Source organism: Rousettus aegyptiacus, unplaced genomic scaffold, assembly GCF_014176215.1.
Source record: "Rousettus aegyptiacus isolate mRouAeg1 unplaced genomic scaffold, mRouAeg1.p scaffold_m13_p_5, whole genome shotgun sequence".
Classification (NCBI taxonomy): Eukaryota; Metazoa; Chordata; class Mammalia; order Chiroptera; family Pteropodidae; genus Rousettus; species Rousettus aegyptiacus.
Window position 1 is genome coordinate 16,435,558 of NW_023416308.1, and position 27,935 is coordinate 16,463,492.

Consider the following 27,935-nt stretch of genomic DNA (forward strand, 5'->3'; position numbering starts at 1 on the left):
TGATGTTGACTGGGTTTAGAGCCTTCGCATGGCCCCATCCTGGGCTGGGAAAAAACCCAGATGGGGATGATATGAGGCCAAGGTACTGAAGGGCTAGCCCAAGGCCACACAGCAAGAGGGTAAAGCAGGCAAACCAGGACCAGGTTACTTGAAGTCCAGTGCCCTTCTGAATCTGCCACCGTGCCCTTTCTCTCTTCCTGCCCTCATAAGAGGTGGTCTAGCTCAGAATAGGCACAGGAGCTCCTGAGCTGGGGCTCCTTCCCCTTGGGTTATTGACTCTGCTTGGCTGATGTCCTCCACCTGTAGGAAAGGTTGGACCAAGTCAAAGTCACACACGGAAGTCCAGATGTCTAACCCCAGCCAGGGAGCCAGTCACCAAGGAAGCCAGGGGCAAGGTGGAAACTTCCAGGCTGGCTGAAAAGCAAACAGGGGTTAATGTAAGTCTGGCACATGAAAGGCCCTAGAAAACCAACACAGAAGGCCCATGACAAGTTCCCCAGGGCAGCACAGGCAGGCATGAGAACAGGAGAGAAGGGATCGGGGCAATCCAAGGATTCCAAATTCAGGTTCCCAGGTGAACACACTCAGCTCTGCTTCGGGATCACAAGCAAGGGGCTCACGAGGTCGGTGTCCACTGCCCAGCTTTGTGGAGGGGCAGCCCCCACCTAGCCCACCCTTCCTCCTCCTGTGGGACCTCCAGGTGGCAGGGCCAAAGGCAGACTAAGGGGCACTGGGCAGTGCTCACAGCCCGACTATACAGCTGACAGAAGGCAGCAATAGGGGCGCTGCTCAGATTGTCTAAGTGGAAGTGCATAGACCAGATCAGAAAAGAATTCCACCATATTCCTGGAGATCTGGGGGAACACTGGCTCCCTAAGATGGTGCAGCAAGTCAGGACTGGTACATCCCAGCTTGGCCCTGGCTTGATTGTCACTTGCCATTTCTGGGACTTTTTCTTGTCTAGGTCCTGTTTAAGGTCACTTGTCTTGCTCAAAAACCTGTTTTGCTTTAGAGAATGATGTGCTAAGTTGCATCGGTGGTAGACAATGTGGTGGGGGCGGTGGGGGGGGCCCTCCTCTGAACCTGTTTCATTGCCTGGAAAATGAGGATGTTATTTCTACCTCCTCATGGGACTGTTGAGGATGCAAGCAACAACACAAGTCAAGGGTACATGTCAACACACAGATGATAAATGGTGAGTCTATACCATACCCAATTCTGTAGCAATCCAAGCCTCTGCTTCTTTAAGAGAAAGGAGCTGAGGTTTGAGAGGCTGTGACTTGCCTAAGGCCACAGAGCGAGTCAGTATAATCTGATTCTACCCCTTTCTCCAGCCCAGACACCCCAGCTCTGCCTCACTTCCCCCAGAATCTCCCAGGTACTGCCAGCTCCTGGCAGTCCTGTCCTCATGTGCCTCACCAGCTGGATGAAGCCACAAGCTTTAACTAAAGCAACAAAACCACGGAGCCATGAGAGAGACCAAGGAGGGCATGCAGGTGCCAAGGTGTAGGTGGTGAGCATAGAGTGGGGGCTCCCTCCTCTCTGCCAAGAGGATGTCCATCTAATTACATTCCTACAGGAGACCATCTTCTGGCAGTCCAACCCAGGCTGGTATAGCCAGAAAATGGCCCCAGAAACCTCCCTCAATGTGTACCCTCACCAACCACTGCATCTCTCTAATGGAGCAGGTAGTGGGGGTAAGGCGTGTCTTTGGGGGCAAGCATGAGTAGTCTCTCCCTGCCTCAGACAGGCTGTCCACAGACTTTATCCCCACCAGCCTAGCCTGAGAATTCCTGCAAGTCCTTAGTGTGAGCACCTACTGTGTGCTAGACATCTGCACACTTACACCCCAGTAGTTCTTTATAAAGCAGGCCATCAGTGGGGCACCCAAGGCCAGAGGAAGCCCATAATAGGGTAGAGCTGAGGGGGCAACAATGGAAGGGGCACTGGGGCTGATTCTGAAGGAAGCTCAGGGTTGGCCAAGAAAAGGATTTCCAGCTGAGGAATGTAGGGGTGGGGAGGCTCTGAGGGCAAGTGATGGGAAGGTACACAAGGCTGGGGCAGGGCTGAGAGCTTAGACTGTGCCCAAGAGCACAGAAGTAGTTTCTTGGCAAGGAGGAGTCAACCCACTGGGCTGCACCTGAGCTGTGAGGGCGGAGCCAGGGTATTGACCCAAACTGATTAGTGGCTCAGAGCAGGGCTGAGTGTGAAGGTCCAAGTCCTGATTCTGCTTGTGTCACACCTTCAAGGTAGGGGGCAGGGAGGCAGGGAGGCAGGGGAGTTGGGTGAGGGACAGCCCCTGGCCTGAGGAGTCAGCCTCCATCTCTGAGGGCCCCTAGCCCTGCTCTCTACCACATCCCTGCTTATCACCAACAGAAAAGGAGAAGAAAACTCAGCTTCCCAAGGGTTTATTGGACTGGGGCCGTCCTGCCTTCCAGCCAGGCCCCAGCAGCCCCTGCCCTAAGGACAGGCTAGCTAGAGGATCAGCCCTGAGGGTACCCACTACTGCACCCCTGCATTTCTCCCAGTGCCTACTGCTCCTCCAGCCAGCCTTGCTGCCATGGGGTAACTCAGCAGAGCCACTGGGATTGCTGGGTTCCCAGCTTGCCAAGTGATCTTGGCCATATTTCTTGCCCTCTGTGGGCCTCAGTCCCCTTATCCTCCATGGGAGGATGTTACTTTCCTGTCAAAAGACAGGGCTGAGCCCATCCAGGGTTCATTCCCACTCAGTATCATGAATTCCATGGAAGCAGACAGGGTTCAGGTCCTGCCCGTCTGTGAGTTGCTATCGCTGCTGTTTCTTGATGCCTTTGTCTCTCAATTTCCATGCAGCTCAAACCCACTCAGGTGTCAGGGCTTCGGACACCAGGGAGCCAGGCATCACATCCCCTGGCAGAAGGAGGCAGTTAGAACAGAGCAAGGAATGTGCCAACCCCTAGGCCAGGTACCAGGGTGGAATCAAGAGGAGCTGGGCTTCTCCACTGAGGGGTAGAGCTTGCGCAGGCTGGAATCCAGGAGGAAGTCCACCGACCTGTGAAGTGGTGGAAGGCGATGAGCAGGCAACCAAGGGGTGCTAATGGGGGAATGGGAGGTAGGAAGTAAGGGTTTGGGAAGGGACTCCTGGACGTAGGGCACAAGTGCCATCCAAGTGGCAGCCGTCACCCTCTTCTTTATTCAGTTTGGGAAAATGAGGCACAGAGAGAGTAAAAGACTCACTCAGGGCCTCCAAGTAAGCTATATTCCCTTGGAGAAAGACTCTTCCTCCCACTCTGTGTTGATCTGGCCCCACCTCTGGTTCTAAGAGCAGTCACAGGACCCAAGCCTGGCAAATCAGAAAAGGGAAACTGGCACTGGGTACCCAGTCTAAGATGGATCAATAATGATAGCTTTCCTTAGGATTTTTGCTATCACTATTAAGAAGATTCCCATGGGGCTCGCTTAGCCGATGACATAGAAGCTGGAAGGTGCTGGGGGCCAGCTCTGCTCCCATGAGGGGAAAGTGAGTGAAGCCAATGTGGGGTGGGTGGAGAAAAGGGCAGCAGGATGAGGAGATCCTGAATGGCATCATTCGGGTGACTAGATCCAGCCATTCCTGAAAGCAGCATAACTGGACTTTTCAATTTCACGAAATAATACCTACCAAACCCAGTTTTAGTTGAGCTTCTGTCACCATAACCTTCACAAACACATCCCCTCCAGGGTGCACCTGTTCCTTCTTGCCTCTGGCTGTTTTGTAACACTAAGTTGTTTTTTTTTTTTTTTCCTGATAATTCATTTGTCCTGTGTCCCATACCCTCCAGGCACATATTCTTTACGGCCAAAGTACCTGCCAGATCATATGACAAGAGCATAGACTGCCCTTTCTACCTCCAGGTGCTAGCCCTGCCTCTGCTGCTATTGTTCTGTGCAAAATGGATACACTCTGTGCCTCTCAGGGCTTATCTCCACCTGCAGAGTGGATGATCTCTGAGGCTGGGAGCAGCACCCACCTGTCAATGGGGTGGATGATGATGGGGATGGCCAGCAGTCCCAGTGCGGTGGTGGTCCACTTTCGAACAGCCAGAGGCCAGCGGGTGGCAGTGCCAAGGACGTAGAGAGAGGCAGCACACACACGGTTGATAGTGAAGCCTGGGATTGCCACAGAGGCCAGAGCCTGCCACACAAAGGTGTCCACCACAGCCACAGCCACCCTGGTGCTGCGGCCTGCTTCAGGGCCTGGTACCTGGTAGGCACAAGAGACACTTAATCCAGCAGAAGCAAAGGCAGGAAACCCTGTGGACAAGGGACATGAGACTGCACCAAGGAGTAGGAAGTGGTGGCCAGGCACAGACCACACTAGTGGTTCTGGACTGTACCACATTTAGGGCCAGGGTAGACTCATCCACATCCAGGGCTGGGGTATAAACTATGCCATACACAGGGCAGGAAGCAGGGTGTGCTATCCTACAAATAAGACTGGGGTAGGGACTGCACCTGGCAAGGTTGTGGGGATTGGACTGTCCCACATGCTTTACTGCAGTGACTTTATCACATGTAAGGCTGTGGACTGAACCACCAGGGGAGTAGACTGGGATAGCAGGGTTGAGGGGCAGTCTAGCACTCACGTCTCCTGCCTTCTTGCCTTTGTCAATAGCATCAGCCAGTACATAGGAGCTGGACACACCATAGCTCAGCCATACCACAGCTGCTGGCACCATGGAACGGAAGGCTTCCCCCACCTCATTGGCGTAGCCTGGTCAGGAAAGGACATTTAATTCAGAGGCCCATAGATCATTCCACAGGGGGCACTCGAAGTGAGCTGGTTCTAATCAGGGTCTGGTAAGCAGTAGCTTGGATGACCTTAGACAATGATTTTACCTCTCCGAGTCTGTTTCCAGGCCTATAAAATGGCACCCTTGATGCCCACCTCCACTCCATTGTGGGAGAGCTGAGTACAGCCACCATTATTACCCACTCACTTGCCTTCCCAGTCTGGGTTATAGAAGCATCTGCGTTAATTAGGAAATAGGCAGCAAAAGAGACTGACCGAAAGTAGCTCCACTAACCAGGCACTCACCATGTGGCAGGCCTTTCCGTGCCTTATTTCATTCTACCCTGACAACTAGCACCGGATGAGAGAGGTGCTGTGTTCATCCTTTTTTGCTGAGGAGGAAAAAGACTCAGACAGAGCTAGTGAGGAGGTGAGATAGGAGTCCAGGTTCTGGCTCCACAGCAAGTGTCCAGGGCATGCCAGAGAGGCAAGCCCATTCACCCTGTTCCTCCTAGCAAGGTCCCAGCTTCCACCTGGGAGACTGGACCAGCAGAGACCCCAAGGGCAGGGATAGGTCGGCCAGAGCTGTATGACCTTGGGCAAGTCCCTAGTCCTCCCTCTCTGAGCCTAGTCTCTGGCCCTGGCAGAATGAGAACTAAGATCCTCCCACCTTCTTCAGATCCCGGACCGGTGTCTGGCGACCCCTGTTTCCTCATCTACATGGTGGAGGAGTAGCCTTGCCCCTCGTCCCGCTCTTACCCAGGTACCGCACCCACGTGTCCCGGTAAAGGTCGCGCTCGGCACACCGCGGGGGCGATTCGGACATGGCGCTGTGCCTGCGGCTTGGTGCAGCCGGTCCTGCCTCCGCTGCCGCCTCAGCTTCCACTAGCGCTTGGGTCCAAAGCCGCGGGACTGACCATAGGTCCCGTACTGAAGGACAGACAGGTCGTGCTGTCCCCGCCCGCAGGGAGTGTCTGTAAATTCACCCGCGCATCTAAGCCCCTTTCCCAGGCTTCGGTTTTACAAATTTTCTTCACGTTGAGCGGTTGGCACGATGCTCTCCCAGGACTGACTGTAGTTTGGGAGCCAAAGAGACCGAGATTCAAACTGAGTATGCTACACTTCCTAGCTACACTTCCTAGCTGTGTGATCTCGGGTAAGCGTCTGTACTTCTCTGAGCCTCGCTTTATTCATTTGTTAAATGGGGAAAACGACAGCATTCATTCCTGGGAGGAGGATTAATTGTAAGTCATCGATAATTGCGTTTATACTGGCCAGACTCCTGGCCAAACACTAAGGGCTAAAGACTTTACCGGCTTAAGTCTCTAGACAGATTACTTCCTTAAACCCTCCCACCAACCTGTGACCCCCCCTCCCATTTTACAGATGAGGAAATAGAGGCACAAAAAAGATGGGTCACTATTTCTGGTCATACAACTGCTAAGTGGTGAAGCTGGGACTGGCTTCAGATCCTGCGCTCTTGAGATGAGCTCAGTAAAGGAGGCTGAGGGAGTGAATGGCAAGCACTCTGGCGAGGGGAGTGCTTGGACGCGAGTCCCTTGCAGGCAGGTGCCATGTTTATCTATCAAGCACTAGGGTCTAACTGGGTCGGTATGCCCCTGGACAGAGCCTCTGGAGGGCAAGACCTGAATGAATGAATGAATGAATGAATGAAACCAAGGAAACAGGGTTGTGGTATAAGACTTCAGGGAAATGAGCAGAACAGAATGAGGGGACTTGGTGGTGAGCGATTACAAAGGAGGGAACTCTTCACCTGCTGGACCTCAGTTTACCCATGTAAGCAATGAGTGAAGCTCTGTGAATCCTTTGGGAGTTATCAGCGAGCAAAGGCACAGCCATTAAAGACATACAATCCGGAGTTCAAATCCCGGATTGTGCCGCCTATTAGCAGTTAGCCACATCTGTAAAAAATTAGCAGTCAATATTTACTGAGCACTCATTTGCACCAGGCTCTCTTCTAAGTGCTTTGCGCGTATTATTTCCTTGCAACAACCCAAGGCGATAAGCACAGAGTTGCTGCGTGGTACCCAGGAGACGCCTATTAAAGAACTGGCTTTATTGTCATCAAATAAAAAGGGGAAAAATGACGACCACTGACTCCCTATTTGAGAGTCCCGTTTTCAGCCCTGGGTGTCGCTGTCTCTGTAGAGTCGTGTAGGAAAGCCCAGTCAGCGGTGACCTCTCAGGAAACTGGGCTCCGGGCTCAAAGCGATCTCCAGCCCCTGAAGCACTGGTAGTGCTAGTGCAGAATTAGGAGACAGTCCCTAACACCACGTGATCCGTCCCACCTCCCCCCCCCCCTCCCCGCCTCCGTCCCACTCCGGGCACTCAGCAGAAGCTGCACGCGCTCACCAAATCCGCACGTGTCAGCGCGCAGGAACTACCCAGCGCTCACTGAGAAGCCTGAGTGGGGGCGGAGCCTCCTCCCTGACCGTGAAAGTGGCCAGGAGCACCCACAGTACCCTTAGCAAAGATGGCGGAAGACAGCCCACCAGCTGGACCAATCAGGAAGCAAGCTGGCCGTTGGGCCCCATGGGAAAGTGCATGCCAGAGCAGAGTAGCAGGTGGTTTCTACGCATGTGCCCCGCCTACTGGCTGTTAGATGTTGCTAGGTTTCTGAAGCTGAAGTTTGAGTCTCTGAGCGATGGGCAGGCAGGAGTGAGGCGGAAGGCATTGATTTCCACTCCCTGTGAACTGAACGTTGCTTTATTCATTGGTTAATTTTCCTTAACAGAGTATTGTAAACCAAGGTCAAGATGTCCTCCTCAGGGTTCTGGCTTTGGCCTTTGCGGCCTCGGGGGCCTCCCGGCCACGCCAGTCCAGCTCCTCCTCATACTCCCCCTTTACCAGAGCAGCAACCCAGGCTGGGCCGCCTCCCCATGTTGTGTGCAGCCCAGGACCTGGGGTGTGTTTGCAGGACGTGGGATTGGGATAAATGCTGTGGTTGCCTGCAGTTCCTGGTCGCTGAGCGCCCCAATGGCCATCCCTGCTTGTCACCGTGGATGAAGGAGCAGACACTATTTGTGGCTGCTTCCAGCCCCTGGATCTGCCAGATGTTGGCCCGACCTTTGGCCCTCCTGCCCGAGCAGCCTCCCTGCCAGGCACTAGGAACCCACAGAAATGGGACTGGCAAGGTCTTGCTCAAGTCAGTCAAGAAGCGGGTTGGCGAGCACCGTGGAAGACTCGGAATGGCAAAATGCCCTCACTGAGTTCTACTGTCTGGATCCCACATGTCATTTTTGTGTGGGATGCTCAAATGGAGGGTTACTTGATGGGAGGCTGGGACACTCAAAAGGGAAGTGGAAGCCTCAGGACTAATATCCATCCACCGCCTCCCTTCTCCACCCTTCCCAGAGCTGGGATCCCTGGAGGTAATTTCCCAGTGCTCTGTTTGCATTGGAGGACAGTGGCTGGGTACAAAAGCTCACTGTCGCAGGCAGTTCTGAATCAATGACAATCAGTTATTAAAGAGGCAGCTGGGGGACCTAGGAGTTAATGAAGTACTGAAGGTGAGGGAAAGGCTTGTCTGTCTATCCTAGAGTGGGAAGATCTGTGCTGACTCTGGGCCATCTCCTGAGACCTGGGAAAAGCCAAAAGATCCCAGCCTCAGTGATAGAAAGGTTAGAAGAAACTCTGATCCCCACCATAACTCTAGAAACTGGCTACCTTGCTACTCATTATGATCTAGGCTTACAGATTCATTTGGTTACAAGTTCTTCCCCTGCTACTGGCTTCCCTGAAATGCTAAGTCTCAATTTTCCCCCCTTTTCTATTTTCTTTCCTGCTGCCACCCCATGGTACTCCCTTCCTGTCTCAGCTGTCACAGGTAGGTGATGTTGGCACAGCTTATAGGGCCTACCATAGTGCTAGTCCCTGGGAACTCCTCAGTAAGTTGAAAGGCTTCTCTTTCTTCCTGTTTCTGAAATGAAAGCTCCCAGATCCAGCTGAGGTCTTCTGGCCCAGTTTCTTTGGGCATCAGGGTGCTGGGAAAATGACTGCTACAAGAGATGGAAACTGACAGGGAGACACTGAGGGAGCCAGGCCTGCTGTGGCAAGAGGCATTACTCTGAGGTGGCTGCCCCCAGATGTTTCATCTTCTCTTCTGAAGCTTTGTCTGGAGGCAGGACCTCCACAGTGAAACTGACCTTCTTGGCATGAATGAAGCTGTAGGTGTTGTCAAACCGCAGGACATCTGAGGGGAGGCAGAAAACCAGACATTCAGGCAACTCTGACAAAGGGCTTGGGGACAGTGATTTTGTTCACTGAGCACAGAAGCGTGGTAGGTAATGAGGATGAAGGCAGCATAAGCAACAATTCTTCACCTTCTGCAACTGAGTCTAGTAGGATTGACGAGATGTTTATGGAGACAAAAAAATATGACAGAACATGCCAAGTGCCAGATGAGGGAGAGAGACAACCATGTCTGGAATAGCTTGGAAAGAGAGGGCCCTATAGACTGAAATGATGAGAAACTTTTTAGAAGAGTTAGAGCTTGAACTGTATCTTAAAAAGGAGGATTCGAATTTGTAACAGCAGTGGTTGTTACAATGATAATGGTAATGGTAACAATGGCTATTTATGTATCTCAGCACAGGGTTGGTAATCCATATATGTTATTTCATTGTTCCTCAAAATAACTTTGAGTTCAGCATTAGTCCTGTTTTATATCCTATATAAAAGGGGGTCATTGTGTCACACAGAGGGGGAGTGGTAGAGCTGGAATTTCCTTCTAGTCTGCATTGCTGCCTGACTTGGGCCCTGGAAAGCCCTGCCCTGTTCAGCTTCTGACAAAAGGTAAACTGTATAAACTTTTCGAACCGGGAACTTATCCCACAGAAATATAAATGAACAAAGATACTCACTGCACAACTGTTGTAAGACTAAAACCTTGGGAAAGTGTTCAAAGAATTGCATAAAAAAGAAATATTGTTTCAATATAAAAAGAAAGTTTAGTGCCATAAAAGTGACTGGGGAAACTGTCCGCAATGTATCCTTAGGCCAAAAAAGTAAGTTGCAGAACAATTTGTAAATAGTTTCTAATATTTTTGTCAATATAGTTCTAAAAAAAATGTTTGGCTTTGCTATTTGGTCTACCTGCTTACCCAACTTCTCTTTGATGATACCACTTTAGGTGCTTGTTGTAAAAGTAAAGGTTTCTCAAATCCTATGATGAGTTTTACAGTTTCAAAATTCCTTTGAACATACATTGACTGACAGATATAATTCCTATGAATGGACACGGATTTGTACATGTCCTGTCTATTATGGCAACATGTAATGCTTCTAAAGTGATAGGAAGTAAAAATTAAAAAAAATAATAGATGAGATAAGGGGTGGATTCCTCTGGGGAGAGAAAATGGCCATGAAGTTGGCAGGGAAGGCTCTCCAGCCTTGGCCAAGGAACAGACTACTTTTAATCTAACCCTTCTTTTGTCTTTTGGATTTTGTTTGTTTTTATTTATTTTATTTTATTTTTTAGAAGTTGTTCCATTTCAGTCAAACACCCCTTCAAGAGAACAGAGTGTGAAAAAAACACTAGCTCTGCTCCTTCCCTCTCCTGGTCTTCTCTCACTTTTCTTAGGAAAAAAAAAACAACCCAAAACTGTATATCTAATCCTGAAACTTAACCTTGCCACTTTCCTGTCCCTGGATAAAATGCATAGTTTAGACCAAGGGTAGACTTATCACCCACCCTTTCTTCATGGTGTGAAGTTAGTATTAGAACTGATTTTCTCATCGTATCAGAGGTCTTTCAAGACCTGTAGTCCCTCTGGAAAGAGGGAAGCTTCCTCACTGCTCTGAATGACAGAGCCTTAGCAACCGGCATCAGTTGTGCTGGGGAAGTCTTTGAGCCCCTTGGACCAAGCACCGGGATCAAAATAGCTCTGTCTAGTATGGTATTTTGCCCACAGAAACAAAGAAGGGGCTGTTCTGAGGCCCAGGCCCTAGGGGAGTAGAGTTTATAAACTGCATGGTTCATTTTGATGCCAGCCATATATTCACAGTTTTGTAGAAACCCTAGAGATCCTCCAGGTTAGGGCTCCTTTACTTTTGTTGAGGAACTGACCCCCCTTGAGAATCTGATGCTTTCATCATCAGATGAAATTTTCACACAATTTCAGATGCCCTGGAGTCTATCATGGACCCTCTGGGGCAGTGATTCCCAGTGGGAAAGGTGCCATTCTGAAAAGAGGGAGTGTGTGAGTGTAATCATGCCCTCTCATTTACGTATTGAAAAAATATATATATTCTAAATAAGCTTCCTTTTATTTCTCCAGATAGATGATATTAAATTTTTAATGATCCATGTCAGTGGGTTATATTATCTATGAATTTCATTTCAAAATAGTAAAGGGGACATTAGACACTATTTGTCATAGAACAGAAGTGTTTTGTTTTTAAGATTTACAGCCACTGCTCTGGGGAGTCCATGAACTCCAGATTAAGATCTCATGCTCTAACCTACTCCCCTCATTTTTAAGGAGAAGGAAACCAAAACCTAATTATTTGGAGACATTTGCTCAAAACACTCAGAGTTAGGGGCAAAGCTGGACTCAGAAACCAGGCCTCCTGGTGTCCAACTGGGCCCTTTTCACACCGGCACTGATGGCACTACTATTTCACCTTCATTGAGTGTTTCAGGTTTTCTAGATCACATTGTACACTCCTGGCAGACAAAGTCCAGATCTTTTTTTTCTGAATCTTTTTCTTTCCTACTAGAGTATTCTACACTCAGGCCTTCAGGACGGCCTGGGGCTGGTTAATGTGCTCTTGTTATTAGAGGCAGTCACAGAGTTTTCACTTCCCCACTGGGTGATCATGTTCTACTTTGCAGGGGGTTGCCCGATTCTCCACAGGCATTGCTCTCCCTCAGATGAGCTTGTAACCTAACACTGGGTTCTCTCTGGGCACAGGTCTAACCTGAGCCATGGGCCCAGACAATAGCTGATCCCCCTCATTCTCTTTACACCTGAGAAGCTGGCGCAGCCACTGTGGCCTACCTCTGCTCCTCCTGCGACTAGAAAACAAGCAGCCCCCACTCAAGGCCCCTGCAGGCAGATAAATGCTTTATTTGGGAATGTATCCAAGAGGAACTAAAATAAATTGGGAATTTGCAAACCTAAGTCTGCTTACATTAAAAGCTTCATAGTCCTTTCTCAGGCGGTGTCCTTCAGATACTGTAGAGGAGTAATGGGCAGTGCTGGAGAATGGGTTGGGCTCTGCTACTGGCTGCATGATCTTGAGTAAATTACTTTCCTGCCTGGGACTCCACTCTCTCCTCTGTCACATCAGAGGTGAACCTGATCATCTCTAGTCTGCCAAGAGATCCTGGACCAGGATCCTAGGATTCTCTGGTGTCTTCTGTCTTTTGGTGTCTACACAAACTATTTTGTGTGTGAGAGAACATCCTTCGCTGTACCTCAGCTTCTCTGTCCATTAAAAAAAGGAAATTCAAGCTTATATGACAGTATCTGGGCTGCTGCTAAGCCTTGTTATTGTTGAAGCACACAGTACACACCTTCTCCCCCAGCACCCGGCTGCTTGCTAACAAGAATACTTCTTTCTGGGGAGCCGTACCTCAGAGCATCTGTGAGGAGGGGATGGTAGTGACTGAAGGTCGCCTGGGATGTGGGGTTGGGGTAATGGTGTGGACAAGTACTGAGGCTAGTTCAGATCTCCTGGAGGTGCTACTGTAGAAATGGGACACAGGGCTTGCCTTCTCTCCAGCACTATCTGCAAGATGGCCCTTTACCCCAGGTCTTGCCCTAATAATAATGGGGACTACAGTGTGTTAAGTGCTTGCTGTATGCTAGGCATTATGCTAAGCGCTGCACAGACCTTATCACATTTAATCATCACGTATCCCTATGAGGTAGAGAATTTGATCCCCATTGTAGCAATCAGGAAACTGAAGCTCAGGTAGGCTAAGTCACTTACTTCAGGACTAGTCAGTAGTCAGGTCCAACTCAGCTTGATAATAAAGCCCTTGCTCTTATTGATTTTCCACACCTGGCCCCTTAGCCCTTATAGGAAAAAAACCTGGAGATTTGATAGGACTTGTGTGTATGTATGTGGTCATTGTAAAATAAGTTGTATTTGCAGAACTACAGTAAGTACTAAACATCATCAATAGGTTCTGCAACTTTAAGCAAAACGACGCATAATGAAACCAGTTTTACCGTAGATTAATTGATATAAACAAAAGTTAAGTTCCTACAGCATATTTCTGGTCATAAAAACATCACCAAACTCCTAAATAAAGACCCAAACATTTCTAATATTACACATTGAAATAAATGTGAGCAATACATACACTTAAGAAGTATTAATAAAAACAAGTAGGATAGTGATTTTCCAACCTGCTTATCCCAGATCAGGGTCGTAGGTGGCCAGAACCTCTCCCAGCAGCTCAGAGTGAAAGGTGGGAAACCACCCTGAACAGGACGCCATTCCATCAAAGGGCACACACACACACACACACACACACACACACACACACTCATACTGGGACAATGTAGACATGCCAGTTCACCTCACATGTGCATCTTTGGAACGTGGAAGAAAACCATAGCACCTGGAGAAAACCCATGTGGAAATGGGCAGAGTGTGCAAACATGACACCGACAGCGGCCCTGGCCAGATATCAATTTTTTTTCTCATCAACATAATGAAACAACATTGAACAAAATAAGGTTATTCAAGGACCTGCTATAGTGTAAAAAATGAAAGCCCTCTCTGTAAGCTCCCTACCATCACAGAGTTAACCACCATTAGAGTCAGCATGGATTTCCCAGAATGCTTTTCTATATACACACTTTATTAAGCAAAGTGAGTGTATACCACATGTACTATGTTTCATACTTTATTTTTTAACAAGTATCAGTATCAAGTATTTTTTAACAAGCTTACTCTCATTAGTGGATATAGTGTACTCCATTGGATGGATGGACCGTAATTTACTTAACAAGACCTTCTTAAGGCCATTTAGTTTATCGCCAGTTTCCAGGCTGCTAGAAACATTCTAGTACCTTTATCTTTGTGTCTCTGTGTAAATATTTCTGTAGGTTAAATTTCCATAAGTAGAATTGCTGTGTCAACAGGAATTTTAATCGATATTGCAAAGTTGAGTGAGATCAAAAACCTTTTCAAATGTCTATCTGCCATTCTTATTTAACCCTCTCTTGGCTTAAGCTTCCTGTTCACATTCTATGCCCATTTTTTGATCAACCTGGAGATGAGTGAAGCTCAGGGGTCAAGGCTGGGCTTTTCAGGACCCAGCTCACCCTGTGATCTCTACACCCACCCAGCCAGTTCTGCCTCTCTGACATGTGAGGAAGAATTCCCAAGAGATGTCTGGTCACAGTTATCTGGGTCACAGACTCAGATATGGACCAGAGAGCAAACATTTGAACCCTAACACTGTGGCTCACCTCTACCTAGTAGGATCAGGTCAGAGTCCCACCCTACTGGTAGCCAGCTGGCTCACCTTGAGAAGTCATCTTACTTCTCCAAGCCTAAGTTTCTGCACCTGTTCAAGGAGAAGGTTGAACTGATAGAGCTCCACTTCTAGTTCTAACAAGCTAGAGAAAGAGGGACCTCACCGGCAGACAGCTAGGGCAGGGGCTTTAAGCCAAGACAGATACTTACAGATGCCAGGATCATTGCAGGTGAGGGTCCCATCCTCAGGCACCAGGTGAGCATTGTATTTCTGGTTGGGCAGTACCTCTGTCATCTCTCCTGCCTTCTGCCGTTCTCCCATCTTGGTCTTCATGAAAATCCCAAAACCGATATCTGAGCCATCCGACATGAACTGCCACCTACAGGGGACATCTATCCATTCAGAAATGATTCCAGCTGTATGTGTCCTCTCTAGGATTCTGCCACCAGGGCTTCTCCCCTCCCAGCCCAACCACTGGCGCCTGTCGCTGAAAGGCTCAGGGCTCCTGGAAGGGTTCAGAACCTACCTGAGGACACAGCCAGGAAAGAGGATCTCATACTCCACTTGGTGGGAGGAGCCACGGGAAATCTGCACAGTGTGCTCATACTGCTGCTTCACCTGGTCTCGCACATAGTATTTCTTGGGGATATCACCCCCATAATTGATCTAGAAGCAAAGCATGAAATGAACTGGAATGTGCATTTGAGTCAAGCTTCCTTGATCTCCTCCAGCCCCCAGTGGCCCATACCTTGGATTCGCACTTGGGGTTTCCATCAGGGTCAGTCATGGTGCCCCCATACTCCACAGGCAACTGGTCAGGACTGATATATTTCAGTAAAACCTCCTTCCAGTTTGCTGGCAGGAGAGGTAAGGAAGGAGAAAGGAGGGTCACCACCAGGCAAGATTTCATCACAGCCCTGGCAGTCTACACAAAAGAAGCAGAAATAAACTCTACCCACCCCTGCACACAAAGCAGGTATTAGGAGCATTTGATGTGTGCGTAGCACTGCAGGGGGTTCAGGAGGAGCCATTACCCAGAGAATTGCCCTGCCCTGGGCCAGGGTTCAGGACCCAGGATCCTGTCCCCACTGCCTCTGTCCAGCTGAGTGACCTTAGGCAAACCACTTCATTCTGAGCCTAGATCCTCCTGCCCTGCCAGGTTATGGTGGGAGTGAAGTGACTCAAGTACTTGAGGTGTTGTTGTAAACTGTAAAGTGCCTACATGTCTTAAGAAATGTACCGTCACTCTCGGGAAGGTGACACAAACATTTGAAGTGCAAGCGGGAGGAAACACAGGAGGGAAGGACATTCTGGGCAAAGGGGACAACACGTGCAGCAGGCGGGAGGGCTTGAATCAAGATCTGCCTTGGTTAGGCAACTCCGTGCTCAATGGTGACTTAATGAAGGCACCACTATTTAAGAGTAACCCCATCAATGGGTTCCCTTTGCTTTACCCCAACTATGATTTCATTTCCGCTTCAGTTTTTTAGACTGTTCAGCTGCCAGCAATTTGCTATTTTGTTTTGTTTTTTGTTTTATAACCAAGCCCTTTCTTGATCAGGAGAGTTTGACTCTAGTGCCACCGATGCTGTGAACCACTTCTCCATCATTCCAAATTCCTCAACAAATGTCAGACAATTACAATATTTCGATACTGGAAACCTTTCCATGCTGATTCTGGAAACCATCTATAGGCAGAAGCTCCAAGTCACGGGGTACAATCCAGTGTCCACTGGTACTGGCTGGAAACCCACAAAGACTGTTCAGGGTTTCCCAGCCCTCAGATTTCAGAGACCTGAGACCATGTGATTCCTGGAACACAGCATCTGTGGTCTTGGGGTGATTTAATCTGTCTTGCTAAGCTCCAGCAACCAGCCCCGAGTGAATTTATTCCCTCCTCTGTTGAAGATCCTGTACCTTCTCAGCCTAAGGCAAGTTTGGTTGAAAGAATTTCAGGTGTGGGTGGGAGAACAGACCGTACCTCCTCCACAGCTCTGCTGCCGAGCAACCTAATTACCTCACGGTCATGGTGGGTGGTATCAGCAGAGAAGCCAAAACCATCAGAGCCTTGCTCGGATTTTGTATTTCTTCCCCTTGTTCAGCTGGAGAGTTTGTATAAGGCCAGGTGGATTCTTCCCATCTTACAGAGAGAGTCACTGAGGCAACAAGAAGCAGAACTTGTGCCAGAGCTGGGATGAGAACCCAGAAGTCCTAGACTTTGCAGATTGCCTCATTCCAGTCCTAAAACTCACCAGCACACATTGGAAAATCTCCATTTTCCATGTGTTGCCTAAATGTGAACAATCAGAATCCATCAGCATCCCTATTACCTACCTCCAAGTTCAACTGTAGAGGTGGCCTCAAGCCTTCTGTGATTTACCTAGTCCCAAACTACCTTTCTAGCCTTTCCTCTTACCACTCCACTTAATGCTCCAACAAAACTGACTCCTCTCTATCCTTGGCTGGCTTGATTCCTGGCATCTTCCTCGATGGCCTCCCTTGTGCCTTGATGTTCTCCCCACTTCCTTGCATACCCAGTCTCTGCCCACCAGCTTCTCTGCCAACCTTCTCAATCACTTCTCGGTCTCCCCAATGGGCTCCTCCTCCTCTGCCTGACTTAGAGCTTGGATATTCCCCAGGGCTCAGCCTCTGTTCTTCGGCAGGCAGTCTTATCTACGCTCAAGGTCTTAGCTGCTGCCTATATTTGATAGCTCCCAAATCTCCACGCTGGAGTTCTCACCTAAACTTCAGGCTCAAGTATCCCCAACATCTGTACATCTCACACTCCTTAACTTCAAGCTTATTCTTCAACTCGTATTTCTCAGTTGAACTAATTGCATCAGAGTGACTGCAATACTCAGTGATTCATGCTAGACATTATGGAGTCATTCGAGATTTCTCTTCGTTCCTTCCTGTAACCAGTCAATTGAGTTCTGCTGTTTTACTTCCTAAATAAGTCCTAAATCTATCCTCCCCTCTCTATCCCTACTGCCACTGCCTTGGCTCAAGCTTATAAAACCTGTTGCATGAACTATGGCCACAGTGGGCAAACTGTTATCTGTCTTTAAGTTGAGATGTATCTCAACTTAAAATATAACCCTTGTACTCCTCTGCTCTGAACTCTCCTCTGGTTCCCAGTGGCCTATAGAGTCATGTCCCAGTTTCTCAGCATAGTGCCCTAGGTTCTCTTTAATCTGCTCCTGGCTCCCTCTCCATCTTGCCAACTGCCTGTGCCATAGTGTGTAAGGTCTTTGTCAAGTGGGGTTCGTGTCTCCTCCAAGAGGCTGAGAGCTCTTCAAGAGACTTATCTAATTCACCTGTAGTCTCGGCACCTAGTCCAGGGCCTGACACAGAGTAGGTACTCATCAAGTGAAGTCACTCCTACTTGCCCACAACTGAAAGCAACCTCTACTCCTGTGACCCCATGGAATCTTCTATAAGCCATTCCTAGTACCTTTTCTAGTTTTCATCAGAGCTTTTCTCTAAAGGTCTTCTCTTTCCTGTTATACCACAAGCTCCATAAAGACAAGGACCCACATTTCGTTCATCTTTGAATCTCCAGTGCTGAGCTCAGTACTTTCTTCAAGAATATCTGAGAGAAAGAGTTCTTATAGAAACAGACAGGATGACCCTAGCCCAGCCCCAGCTTGCTCCTGGGTCCCACTGCTACTAAACCAGTGGAGGGAACCTTTGCCCTAGTAGCTGTGGCCATACCTCTAAAGCCATCCCAGTTTGGACTACAGACCATCCTGTGGAGTGGAGAAGAGTCTGGGCTACTCACCCCCTAGGACCATGATCTTCTTACGTGTGTCCTCACTCAGGAAGGGTTTGACCAGGTTATAGGCCACAGGAAACAGCTTAGGGGCTGGAACAGAGACCAGATGATGTGAGATTAGGAGCAGTGCCCACTCTGTCCCTAACAGTGTCATCCACAGGCCCCTGCGTCAGGCCATACATTCCCTAGTGCTGTGGAGCCCACATAGGTAGCCTAGGGTGTGAGGCTCAGCATGGGTATCTCTTCGAGTTCTGGTTTCCCCATCTGTATAATGGGTATAGTGAAGTGGTATCGTCTTCCTGTCTCACTGGGCTGGGTAGCTTGAAGGCAGTAATAGATCCTAGAAGCTCTGTGAATTGTAAAGCGGTCTACATCAAGGGTCCTCAGATCCCCTCCTTTGACTCACTCCATTTTACTCTCCAAAATCTATCTCAGTAACATTTTTGGCCCCTCTTTCCCATTTGGCTTCCTCACAGGAAGTTCTCAACTTACCTTTAATAACGAAAAGATGCTTCAGTGTTTCAGGATAATTATCTTCAACAATGCAGAGAAACTATGGAAACAAAATCACTGAGAATAGCGGGCTCAGAACTTTGTGCCAGGGTGAGAGGCCTTGCCTCCTCCAGGGTAGACTCTGTCCCCATCGCCTCACCCATCCCATAGGACATCGTTGCAGAGGGGCCCAACTCTCCCCTTCTCTGCCCCTCCCACTTTGCCTCCCCAGTCCTGCCTCTCACCTCTCCAAAGACCTCCACAGCAGGCTTCCAGAGATGCTTGAGGCCAAGCCCCTCACAGTCATAAATCATGATTATGTTCTCTACCTTCTTCCCCATCTGCAGGGGACAGAGGAGCAGAAAGTCACAGCAGGCTGCTCACTCAGTTCAGGGCAAATGTCGATTGCATCATGTGCCCATATTGCAACCAGATCTGGGCAGGGAAGTATCTAGGGTTTTCCAAAGGGAGATAATTACCCCAGGCTGGAATTGTGGCCCAAACATGTCACCCTTTCTGCCTAGGTCTCCATGTTCTCATCATTGAGTGGGTCTAGATTACATCCGAGGTCCCTTCTGCAGTTTGACCTGGAGGCCTCCCTCTTCCTCTGTGTGTAGCCCTGTGTAGTGCTCTGTCCACAGGGCCTTTTGCAGCCATTTATATAGTGCCCAGGCACAGATGCTCTGTCCAAACTAAGGGTGCATTCCTGTCTAAAGCTTCTTTGCCTCCTCGGCCTGTAGGGTCTCTGTAGACACTAGGCTCTTGGTGAATGTTTGTGGATGATAGTGTTGAAATCGCCCCGAACTTATCACATCATTTCATTGGATGTTTACATCTGATGAAGGGGAAGGAAGGACAAAAGATTATGGTAGCAGCTTCAACTTGCTCTTCAAGCTTTTTCACTGTAAGGAAATCAGCTGTCCTTTCTTTGTTTAAAAATACAGAGTTAGAGAAACACAGAATCTGAGCTCATCCACACCAGCGACACCCAAATACTTGTCAGAATAGGGCGGTCCATGACAAAGATCTCACCGGTACTCAGATAAATGAGAAAAACAGCAATAGTGTAGTGAGTTCTTTATGAAGCTAAATGTATTCCATTTAAAGGACTGACCTTTATTTGGAGATTTTGCTATTCCTATAGTTTTGGGGATTAATTACGGTAATAAGTAGCTGGCAAATTTTTGTCCTTACTTAGAAAAATAAAAATTTGGCAACATATGTCAGTCCCTAAAACTTTGAAATTTCACTGGTCTATGAAATTCAGACGTCCGGGCCTCAGTCCTCAAGCTGTGCTTTTCAGTCACTTTGCGACGACCCTTCTTTTGCTTGAACACCTCTACCGCGGTTAACTTATTTTCAACCATGCCAGTCAACTCACCTTTTCGGACTGGCGTTTACACTCTTGCTGAAGCAGCTCGCAGTGCCGCATCTTGGTCTTCAGCAAGTCCTGTTTGGTGGCTGAGAGGAGCAGACCCTTGGGATCCAGAGGACCAATGATATCGTACCAGATGGGAGAGCCTTCCATGTCGTAGCCACACATGCCCCCTGAAAGATACAGTTGGACCACCTGGGCAAAGACACAGAGAAGGCATCTGGTCAGCAGGTCCAGAGCAGCCACACCCTCCCTGTATCCAGGGGCCTTCTTCTGGGCTTATCAGTTTCTCCCTCCACAGCCTTCCCCTGGGTGGCAATGGACACCCCTTCTGGGAACCATTAGGACCCACTTGGTATTGTCAGACCTTCCCTCTGAGGGTCCCAGTCCCATGGACCCAGGACACAGATTTTGAGATTGTGGGTCTAATAACCTAACAGAAAAGTGGACAAAGATCATCCATCCTCACCTCTGGAGGCTGCCAGCTTATGACGTTATCAGTGTCCTTTTGCTTTCGGAACTCCACATGCTGCAAACACACAATCGGGGCTTTAAAAAAGTGAGGGCGGAGAAGGGAGGACCCCTCAATAGGCATCTAGCAATAGGTGACAACATGAACAGACCACCAGACCACAGGTAAGTCATGAGAAGGCAACTGGCAGGAATGCAAAAGAAGGCACTGCTTATTTCAGAGGTCTCATCAGGACACTGTAATCCTTGGCTGGCTTAGACCTATGAAAGCTCTGTGTGTCCAGGAAAGAGAATGAATGTACTTTGTCCAAAGGAATAAGGCAGTAATAGTTGGTTAATATCAGATATGTCATACAAGCTATAGGCTGTCATGGGGGTGGGTTGGGTGTGCAAAAAAAGTTTAAGCACAGTGTGATTCTGCTGAGCAGGAATGGTGGCAACCATGGGACTTGGAAGCAGATGGACCTCACCTTCCGGAGCATGGCCTCGGACTTCTGCAGGTCAAAGCTTCTTGCTGTAAAAGGGATACGTGGTCAGGGTTAGGCCAGCAGACTAGGTGTCCAGGGACAAGATTTCCCTATCCCCATACCAGGGCCAGACCCTCTCTGTCAATGTCCCGGCTGACTCTCACATCACTCCACATGTAGAAGCTAGTATGAGGACCTTCGCTGAGGGCTTCTGGAGTACCACAACCCCTGAAGAGCAGGTTAAGGTTAAGGGCAGGTGGGGGCAGTATCACAACTTCAGAGTCAAAAGAGTTTTACCCTAGTAGATACAATCAGGTGAAGGGTCTTATTTCCTATCAGGGAAAGTGAACCCTGGACTCCCTTATCATTTAGGCTTTCCTTTAGACAAAGTTAATAATCTCGCAGTCTAACATCCCATCTGAGAACTTGACCTACAGTTCAAAGATGAACGTAGCTGCCCCACAATCTAAGGCAAAGCTGTCAGAACATCCCAGTAGGATGGAGGGGTTGATGAACTTCCAGTCAATTTTGTCATGTCCTCAAAGGACCCACAAATACCCCAATGGGACACAGAAGGCCCTCCCCCTCCAAGGGTGTCTGGAAAACGTCGGAATCAAAGTTCACCTGGGCCAACTCTATGTTATGTATGAGCTCCAACGAATTGTCCTGCTCAAGTCGAACACAAAGATCTCACTGCCCGCCAAAGCCACCTGTGTTCCTAGATCGTTTGAGTTGCCGTTTGCACTCAGTCATTGTTATACTGAGTGGAGATCCACTCCAGAGACACTTAGAGAGTGTGGTCGCTTCCTCGGCCACATGACAAACTTTCCAATATTTAGAAATCCTGTGCTGCTGCCTGAGTTTCCCCCTGCTGTCATGCTGCCCATCTGTGGACCCTTTCACCATTTCTCACAGTGTGGTTTCGAGTTCACCCAAATAACTTCCCTTTGGGTCTTTTCCGGTTTGCCATCATCCCTCTTTAAATGTGTTGTCCAGAGGTGAGCACAGCACCAGGTGTTGTCTACCCTTCTCCAATAAAGCCCAAGAACTTTCTTGGCAATGATCATGCCCTTAACTCAGGTGGAACTTACAGTCAACTGAAACCCCTAAATCCTTTTCAGCAATACTGCTGCTAAGCATCTATCCCATACATTGTGAGGTGGTTTTCTGGCTTCATCCCTATCAGATTTCATCTTGTTATACTCGGCTTCGTTTCATCCTTTAAAGAGATTTTAAAATCCAAATTCTGATCAATTTTGCCATCTGACCTATGAGCATTGCCTCCCAGTTCTATGTCCTCTGTGGATTTGACTGACATCAATATCTGCTTGACAGTCCTGAAACCTGAACCAGATAGGCTGCCCTCTCTCTGGACTATCACCGGTCCCTTAACACTGCTCCCCAGGAGTGGCCAAGCACATTCCCCGACTCTGCTATCATGAAATCCAGTCTACTCGTGATGTATTCAAAGGATGCATTGAGAGGTTTGACCAGTGCCGTGCCAGTCACTAGAGCTGGACACACATTTGCAGAACTGAACAGCCTTCACTCTTGGGAAGTTCCTCCTGACTGCCCTTTATGTGCCATCATGGCAGCAGGGGGCAGCTTTTAGAGGAATGTAATCTGGGTTTGCATCCTGCGCTTCCATCTCCCTGTTTGACCTTAGATAAGATACTGCACATCTCTGTTCAAATTACCTAATGAGCTAGAAACACTTGTAAGTTACAAAGCAACATACTATCATGATGGGGGTGCTCAGCTGGACTGTGAAAGTGGGGCTCCTCCATAGGAGTGACACCCCTAACTATGAAGAGAGACCTTATCTTCCCAGGGAATAGGAGTGGCAATGAACTGTGAGCCCCTTTGTCTCAGGGGGTTCTCCAGTTAAGTGTTATCTGCCAAAGTCCAACATCCAGGGTCTTCTTCAAGGGCCCTCACTGAGTTGTCACTCGTCCCTGGCAGCACCTGGCCTGGTCCCTTCCCAGAGCTCAGCCGAAGTCAGGAGGAGGCAGTGGAGATTTGTGAGCCTGCTCTCAGGACCTGGGACCAGCAGAAAACTGAGCCCACCTGGGGGGAAAGGGGAAAGAGTAGAACCCCACCTCACATCAAGTTCAGAAAAGGACATTCTGCTGGCATGCCCCTTGCAGATGTTTCCTTTAGAATCAAAGAAAGAAAGAAAATGTTTCTTAACATAAGACAACGACAACGGAAACCCTAATTCAAATTCATAGTAGAGTCTGACCAAGCCTAAGCTTCTGCCCAAGAAATGTGAGGCACAAATAAAGTGCAGAGGGGACACTTCCTCTATTTGAAGAGGCACAGTGTGGCGTCAGGGAGTAGCTGTGGCTTACTGGAGAGGATGCTGGCTGGGGAATCAGTGGCCCTAGGTTTCTGCCCTGGTTCTGTTTCACATTATCTATGCGCCTTCAGGGAAGTGCCCTCCCCTCTCTGAGCCTCAGTTTTCTCATCTGGCAAATGAGGATGACCACTCTCTTCAGTGTCCCGGCAAAGAGATGGGTTGGTTATCCCAGGACTGGGGAGTTAGGGGTCCCTGGGAAACCAGCTGCAAGGCCCCAGGCTGGCTTCCTCTTAAATAAAAGAGAGCTGTATTGTTGTTCACAGCTCTCTGAAACCACACTTCTTCACCTAGCGGCAGTTTGGTAGTTTATTTGATGATCTTACAGCTGGCCCTTTAAGGCAGCACTGACTTCCCACTCTCTCTGCCCACCCAGTTCTAGCTACAGCCTTTCAGCAAACCGCTGGGCCAAAATAGCCCTGGACTGACTCCACTGCCGCCTCCATACTGCTCCTCCACCCTCTCTGGGTGGGCTGGGGGCATGGGTTTGCAGCTTTGGGGGTGGAAAGGGCAAGTGGCACTTCCAGAGGCACACAGAGCTCCATGTGGCTCTCCTGGCTGCGCCTGCTCTGGAGTGCCTTGCTAGTAGTCCCTCAGAGCACGCCAGCTGTGTGCAACTTCAGCACAGAAAGGTAAAATCCAGCTCTTCACCTGCCCCAAGACTCCCAGTGTATGTGTGTGTGTGTGTGTGTGTGTGTGTGGTGTCTATAAATAATCAAGTAACTTTTTAAGTTTTGAACTCTAATTCCATATCACAACTCAATCTAAGCTAATCTAAGAACATGGAATTTATTCTCTATTAAGTCTACGTCTGGTAATAAAGTTTCTATGAAGAAAAAAATGTGTGTCACAAGAATCAGAGGGTGGCACGTGACTTGAATCACAGAAGAGGAGAACAGGGAAAAGAACAGAAAGATTTTAGGAGTCGTGCACAGGATGGAGTTCGACCCTGATTCGGATATAAACATGTACGTTGCCTCACCATACCCAGAGCTCTGTTATGTCATGTCTTGAAATAAGCAGGGCACCCTGTCTCGTCCCACTCTCCCAAGAGCAGATGTTTGTCCCTGGCCCAGGTACCACAGCCAGGCTGCGGCAGAGTTAGAACCAGAACTTGGGGCTCTGGAGTCTGGTGGTGGCTCGAGGGGAGTCTTGTCAGCATAGTTTAGGCTGAGCCCTCCATTGTTCCCCCTACATTCTGCCCCTCCTTTAAGCTGCCTAAATGGCTGGCAGCAGGTGACCTGCCATCCTGACAGGCCACAGAAGGACCTAGCCTCTCTCAGGAGCCAGGACTTTGGTTCCAAACTTGACTGAGCCTCCAACGTCCCACATGGCTGGGGCTTTTCTTAGCTTTTCTTTAACCTGTTTCCCCAAGTCCATCAGCAGAACAGACAGAAAAGGCACTGGGTTCTACACCTCTCTCTGCCTGCAGCTCGAGCACTTGTGTGACTTGGGGCATATTACTTCACCTCTCTGAGCTTCAGTGTAGTCTATCCAGTAGGAGGGTTGAGGTTATGTAATTGCCAATGGCCCCTTTAGTTCTAAAAGTTAAATGTTCCAGATTCTCAGGTTGCCAGGGCCAGGGTTCCCGGAGGGTGCCATTCTGTTACCCAGAACAAGCCCCTGCCCCAGCCTCCCCTAGGCCCTTTTCCCTTACCTCGGAGCCAGCGCAGGAGAAAATAGTCATCTTGATTTGGCAGGGTGGGCAGCACATCCTGGACATTCTCCCGAAACTGTAGGAAAGGCAGCAAGGTGAGTGACAGGTCTCACCCTGACCACACTCTGCCCAGGATTCTCCATAAGGACTTTGCTGGACCCCATTTCAACACTGGCTGAGCACTTGGGCTGCATGGGGCACTCTGTCTGTCATGCTGGTGGAAGCCAGGTAGCCGAAAGAGGTGGAGAGGGAGTAAGAGAAGGCCCTGCCTGGCTGTGTGCAATCTCCAATGTGGCTGGCAGGCAGACATATTCTCAGCTAACCATGATAATAGACATTTGAAACATCCCATGGTAAAAGCTGTCAGCTTACCAACATTCTCCATGTGCCCAGCACTGTACTTGGCAGTTATCTTATTGCTGCCTCATTTAGAGTCTCTAGAGGTATTACTGTCCACATTTTACAGATGAAGAAATTGGAGCTCAGGGAGGCTAAGTAACGTGACCAAGATCAAACAGCTAATAATCAGCAGAGCTGGGATGTAAACCTGGGTCTGTCCAAGGCCAGAGCATACACTCTTTCATGGTCTTCTGCCTCCTTAGTAATGGAATGCTGAGCAATGTGCCTGGCAGAGCAGAGGGAAGGAAGGGTTCGATTCTGACTGGGGCCAGGAAGAGGGTGATCTCATATGACTTCATTTTAAAAAATGGCATTTGAGCTGGACTTGAAGGACGCCAAAGGCAGTGAAAGGAGGAAGGAGGGCTATCCAGGTGGACGGAACAGTTCCAGCAGGAAGCCATGAAGGGGGAAAAAGCAGGGCGTGCCGCAAAGAAAGGTTGGACTAGTGACCCCAAGGACAGCCACACTTACTTCCAACTGTTCACTACTGTAAGTGAGCACACCCACTGCCCATGCCCTCCCCACGCCTCCTTCTCCCAGCCACTCATCTTTCCCTAGTCACAGACATACAGGGCAGCCTCAGAGGGGACCAGTGAGGACCAGCCACCTCTGCCCTTTGCCTAGGTCAGCCAGGGACTCAGACCATCTCATCCTCCAAACAGTTCCCAGACCCCCAGGTACACTGCTCATCCAGGGCCCAGGCATGAAGCCGCTCCTTCCCAAGGACCCTAACCAGCCCCTGGTTTCCAGTTTAATCACTGCCTAATCCCTCCCTGCCTGACTTCCCCTGCAGGTCAGCAGTAAAATCTGAAACCTCCCTATCCAGCCTCCCTGGGGTGGGGGAGACCCAGCCTGGGCAAAGTCTTCATGGGGCTGGTGTCTCAGCATCTCTGCCACAGCAGGAGCCATCTCTCCCCGGACCCTTTTCCAGCAATGGAAAACTGCCCGGCTGTGGAGCCTCCAAACCTTGAGACTGGACCCAATTGGCTCTGGCTCCTAGAACAGCCAACCTTCCCTCTCCCCAAGGGTGACAGAGAAGGAGATTTAGGTAGCAGGGAAGGGGTCCAGTCCTCGAACTGTTGCCCCCTCTTCTGCCCAGGTGCCAAAGCAAAGCCACGCTTACCTCCTAGCCTTCCGAAGAGCATCAGCCCAAGTCCCTAGCCACGGAGGGGCCTGGACTGCAGGACAGGGCAGGGCTTGTTTCACCTCAAACAAGCTCTACCCTTACTGAGTCACTGGTAGGATCCCAGGCTTCACACAGGAAAGTGCCCTCTTCCATATCATCTCCCCATCAAGGAACAGACAGATGAAGGATGGGTTTTGCCTAAGGTCGCAGAGCAACTCAGGACCAGAGCAGAGGCTCTCCAAGTCTCCTAAGGAGCTGTCCAGGGCCCCTTCCATGGCGCCACTGCCCCTGCAAGAGGAAAACCTCCCCGAAATGGGAGGAAATCTGGGGACTTGCCCTGCCCCAGAGCCTGGCTGCCAGTCCCAGGCATGAATGTCGCCTTTGTGCCCTGAGCTACCCCTCAGGGCTTCCAAGCAACCACTTCTTCCTGGGTGGGGCCTCTAGGGGCTTGCTCCGGGCTAGGGCCAGGATGGCCAAACTTCCCCAGGGCCTCCTTGGCGGGTGGAGGGAGGAGGGGCGGGCCCGAGGAGCACAGGATGCCAGGTGCAGCCCGCTGCTGCTCCCACCACATCCGGCCTGCCCTCCAAGGACCATCGCTAGTCCCCAACCCAGCGCCTTCCCAGCTGGCTGCTGCCGCAGGGAGAGGGCCGGGACCCGGGGCGGGGGCTGGGCCAGGATGAGGGCCCGGGCCAGGATGAGGGCCCACCTTGGCCAGCGCCTCCTCCTGCTTGGGGCTCAGGTCGCCGACTCTGCCGCTCATCGTGTCTCAGGCTGGGGCGCAGCGCTTGCGGCAGCTGATGGAGCTCAGACTGGTTCTCTGCCGCCTGAGTAAAGTCCCAGCCTTTTGCCCGGGCCTCGGGGCTGACAGTCAAGCCCCGCCTTTTAAAGGATCCGAGAGGCAGAGTAGGCAGATGCGTTGGCTGGCCGGGATCCTCTGACGTGTCCCCTCCGCCCTCCTGAGGTGGAGAGTTGGGCAGGAGGCGAGCAGAGGTGTTTAATCCAGGCCAAGGCCAGAGGGCATCAGAAGAGCAGGAAGTCTGGGTTCTAGTCCCAGATTTACTCTTAGCTCACAGTGTAACCTTGAATGAGCTCTCTGGGCCTCAGTTTCCCCATCTAGGTACTGTTTAATGAGCTCTTCTAAGTAAGATCAGGCCCCCATAGCACAGGACCTCCCTCCCCAGAACGGTAGAGAGCTTGCCTGGTGCCCCTAAGCTTAGCCATTGCCCTGCCTTGGGGAACTGTGGTGTTGGCCATTTCTCTCTGGAGCCCTTGTCCTTCTGTTCTGCCATCGATTTTGGACAACTGCTACCAACCCAGCTTGAGGCCTCCTAGTGTTGACCACCTGTGGGGTGGACAGGCCGAGAGAAACGAGGAAGCACAGACCTGGTCTCCCCACCCAGGACCCTGTCCTCTGCCTCTGACCTTCTCAGCTCTCCGGGAGCTGCTCTCTTAAGTTACTCACACCCTCAGCCAGCATGGAAGAGTGCTTCAGAGACCTGGGTTTGAGTTCTAAATCCTCCACTTCTATAAGACTTCTGCAAATGACTTCAGCTCTCTGAATCCAAGCTTCTTCATTCACTCAGTGGAGGGAGATGATCTGGATTTCA

At 49.8% G+C, this 27,935-nt stretch overlaps 2 protein-coding genes across 3 annotated transcripts; both read right to left on the reverse strand.

The window, feature by feature from the left end:
* Positions 1-2,392: 2,392 nt before the first annotated feature.
* MTFP1 (mitochondrial fission process 1) lies at positions 2,393-5,714 on the reverse strand. Its single transcript, XM_016135648.2, has 4 exons — positions 5,510-5,714; positions 4,605-4,732; positions 3,990-4,222; positions 2,393-3,031 (listed from the first exon to the last, which is right to left on the reverse strand). The coding sequence occupies exons 1-4, from the start codon at positions 5,574-5,576 to the stop codon at positions 2,959-2,961; spliced, it is 501 nt and encodes a 166-aa protein (XP_015991134.1). The 5' UTR covers positions 5,577-5,714; the 3' UTR covers positions 2,393-2,958.
* A 1,747-nt stretch (positions 5,715-7,461) lies between these two features.
* On the reverse strand, positions 7,462-27,200 carry SEC14L2 (SEC14 like lipid binding 2). 2 transcript variants are annotated; one of them, XM_016135620.2, is made up of 12 exons: positions 27,035-27,200; positions 24,804-24,879; positions 20,794-20,837; positions 20,322-20,381; positions 19,859-20,047; positions 18,723-18,818; positions 18,478-18,538; positions 17,992-18,075; positions 14,959-15,065; positions 14,737-14,876; positions 14,420-14,589; positions 7,462-8,963 (listed from the first exon to the last, which is right to left on the reverse strand). In XM_016135620.2, exons 1-12 carry the CDS (start codon positions 27,086-27,088, stop codon positions 8,833-8,835), a joined length of 1,212 nt encoding a protein of 403 aa, XP_015991106.2. In that variant the 5' UTR covers positions 27,089-27,200; the 3' UTR covers positions 7,462-8,832. The 2 variants fall into 2 exon arrangements, with proteins under 2 accessions (XP_015991106.2, XP_015991122.2); XM_016135636.2 differs by lacking the exon at positions 27,035-27,200 and adding an exon at positions 26,326-26,962.
* Between the last annotated feature and the right edge of the window lie 735 nt (positions 27,201-27,935).

Excerpts from the sequence above, each read along its gene's own strand:
- SEC14L2 (XM_016135620.2), bottom strand. The coding sequence starts at position 27,088 with ATGAGCGGCAGAGTCGGCGACCTGAGCCCCAAGCAGGAGGAGGCGCTG. Across the intron at positions 20,048-20,321 it reads TAAGCTGGCAGCCTCCAGAG|GTGGTCCAACTGTATCTTTC; the intron begins GTGAGGATGGAT and ends GTCTTTGCCCAG. Across the intron at positions 15,066-17,991 it reads GAAGATCATGGTCCTAGGGG|CAAACTGGAAGGAGGTTTTA; the intron begins GTGAGTAGCCCA and ends CTCTCCTGCCAG.
- MTFP1 (XM_016135648.2), bottom strand. The coding sequence starts at position 5,576 with ATGTCCGAATCGCCCCCGCGGTGTGCCGAGCGCGACCTTTACCGGGAC. Across the intron at positions 4,733-5,509 it reads CACGTGGGTGCGGTACCTGG|GCTACGCCAATGAGGTGGGG; the intron begins GTAAGAGCGGGA and ends TTTCCTGACCAG. Across the intron at positions 4,223-4,604 it reads AAGGCAAGAAGGCAGGAGAC|GTACCAGGCCCTGAAGCAGG; the intron begins GTGAGTGCTAGA and ends TGTGCCTACCAG.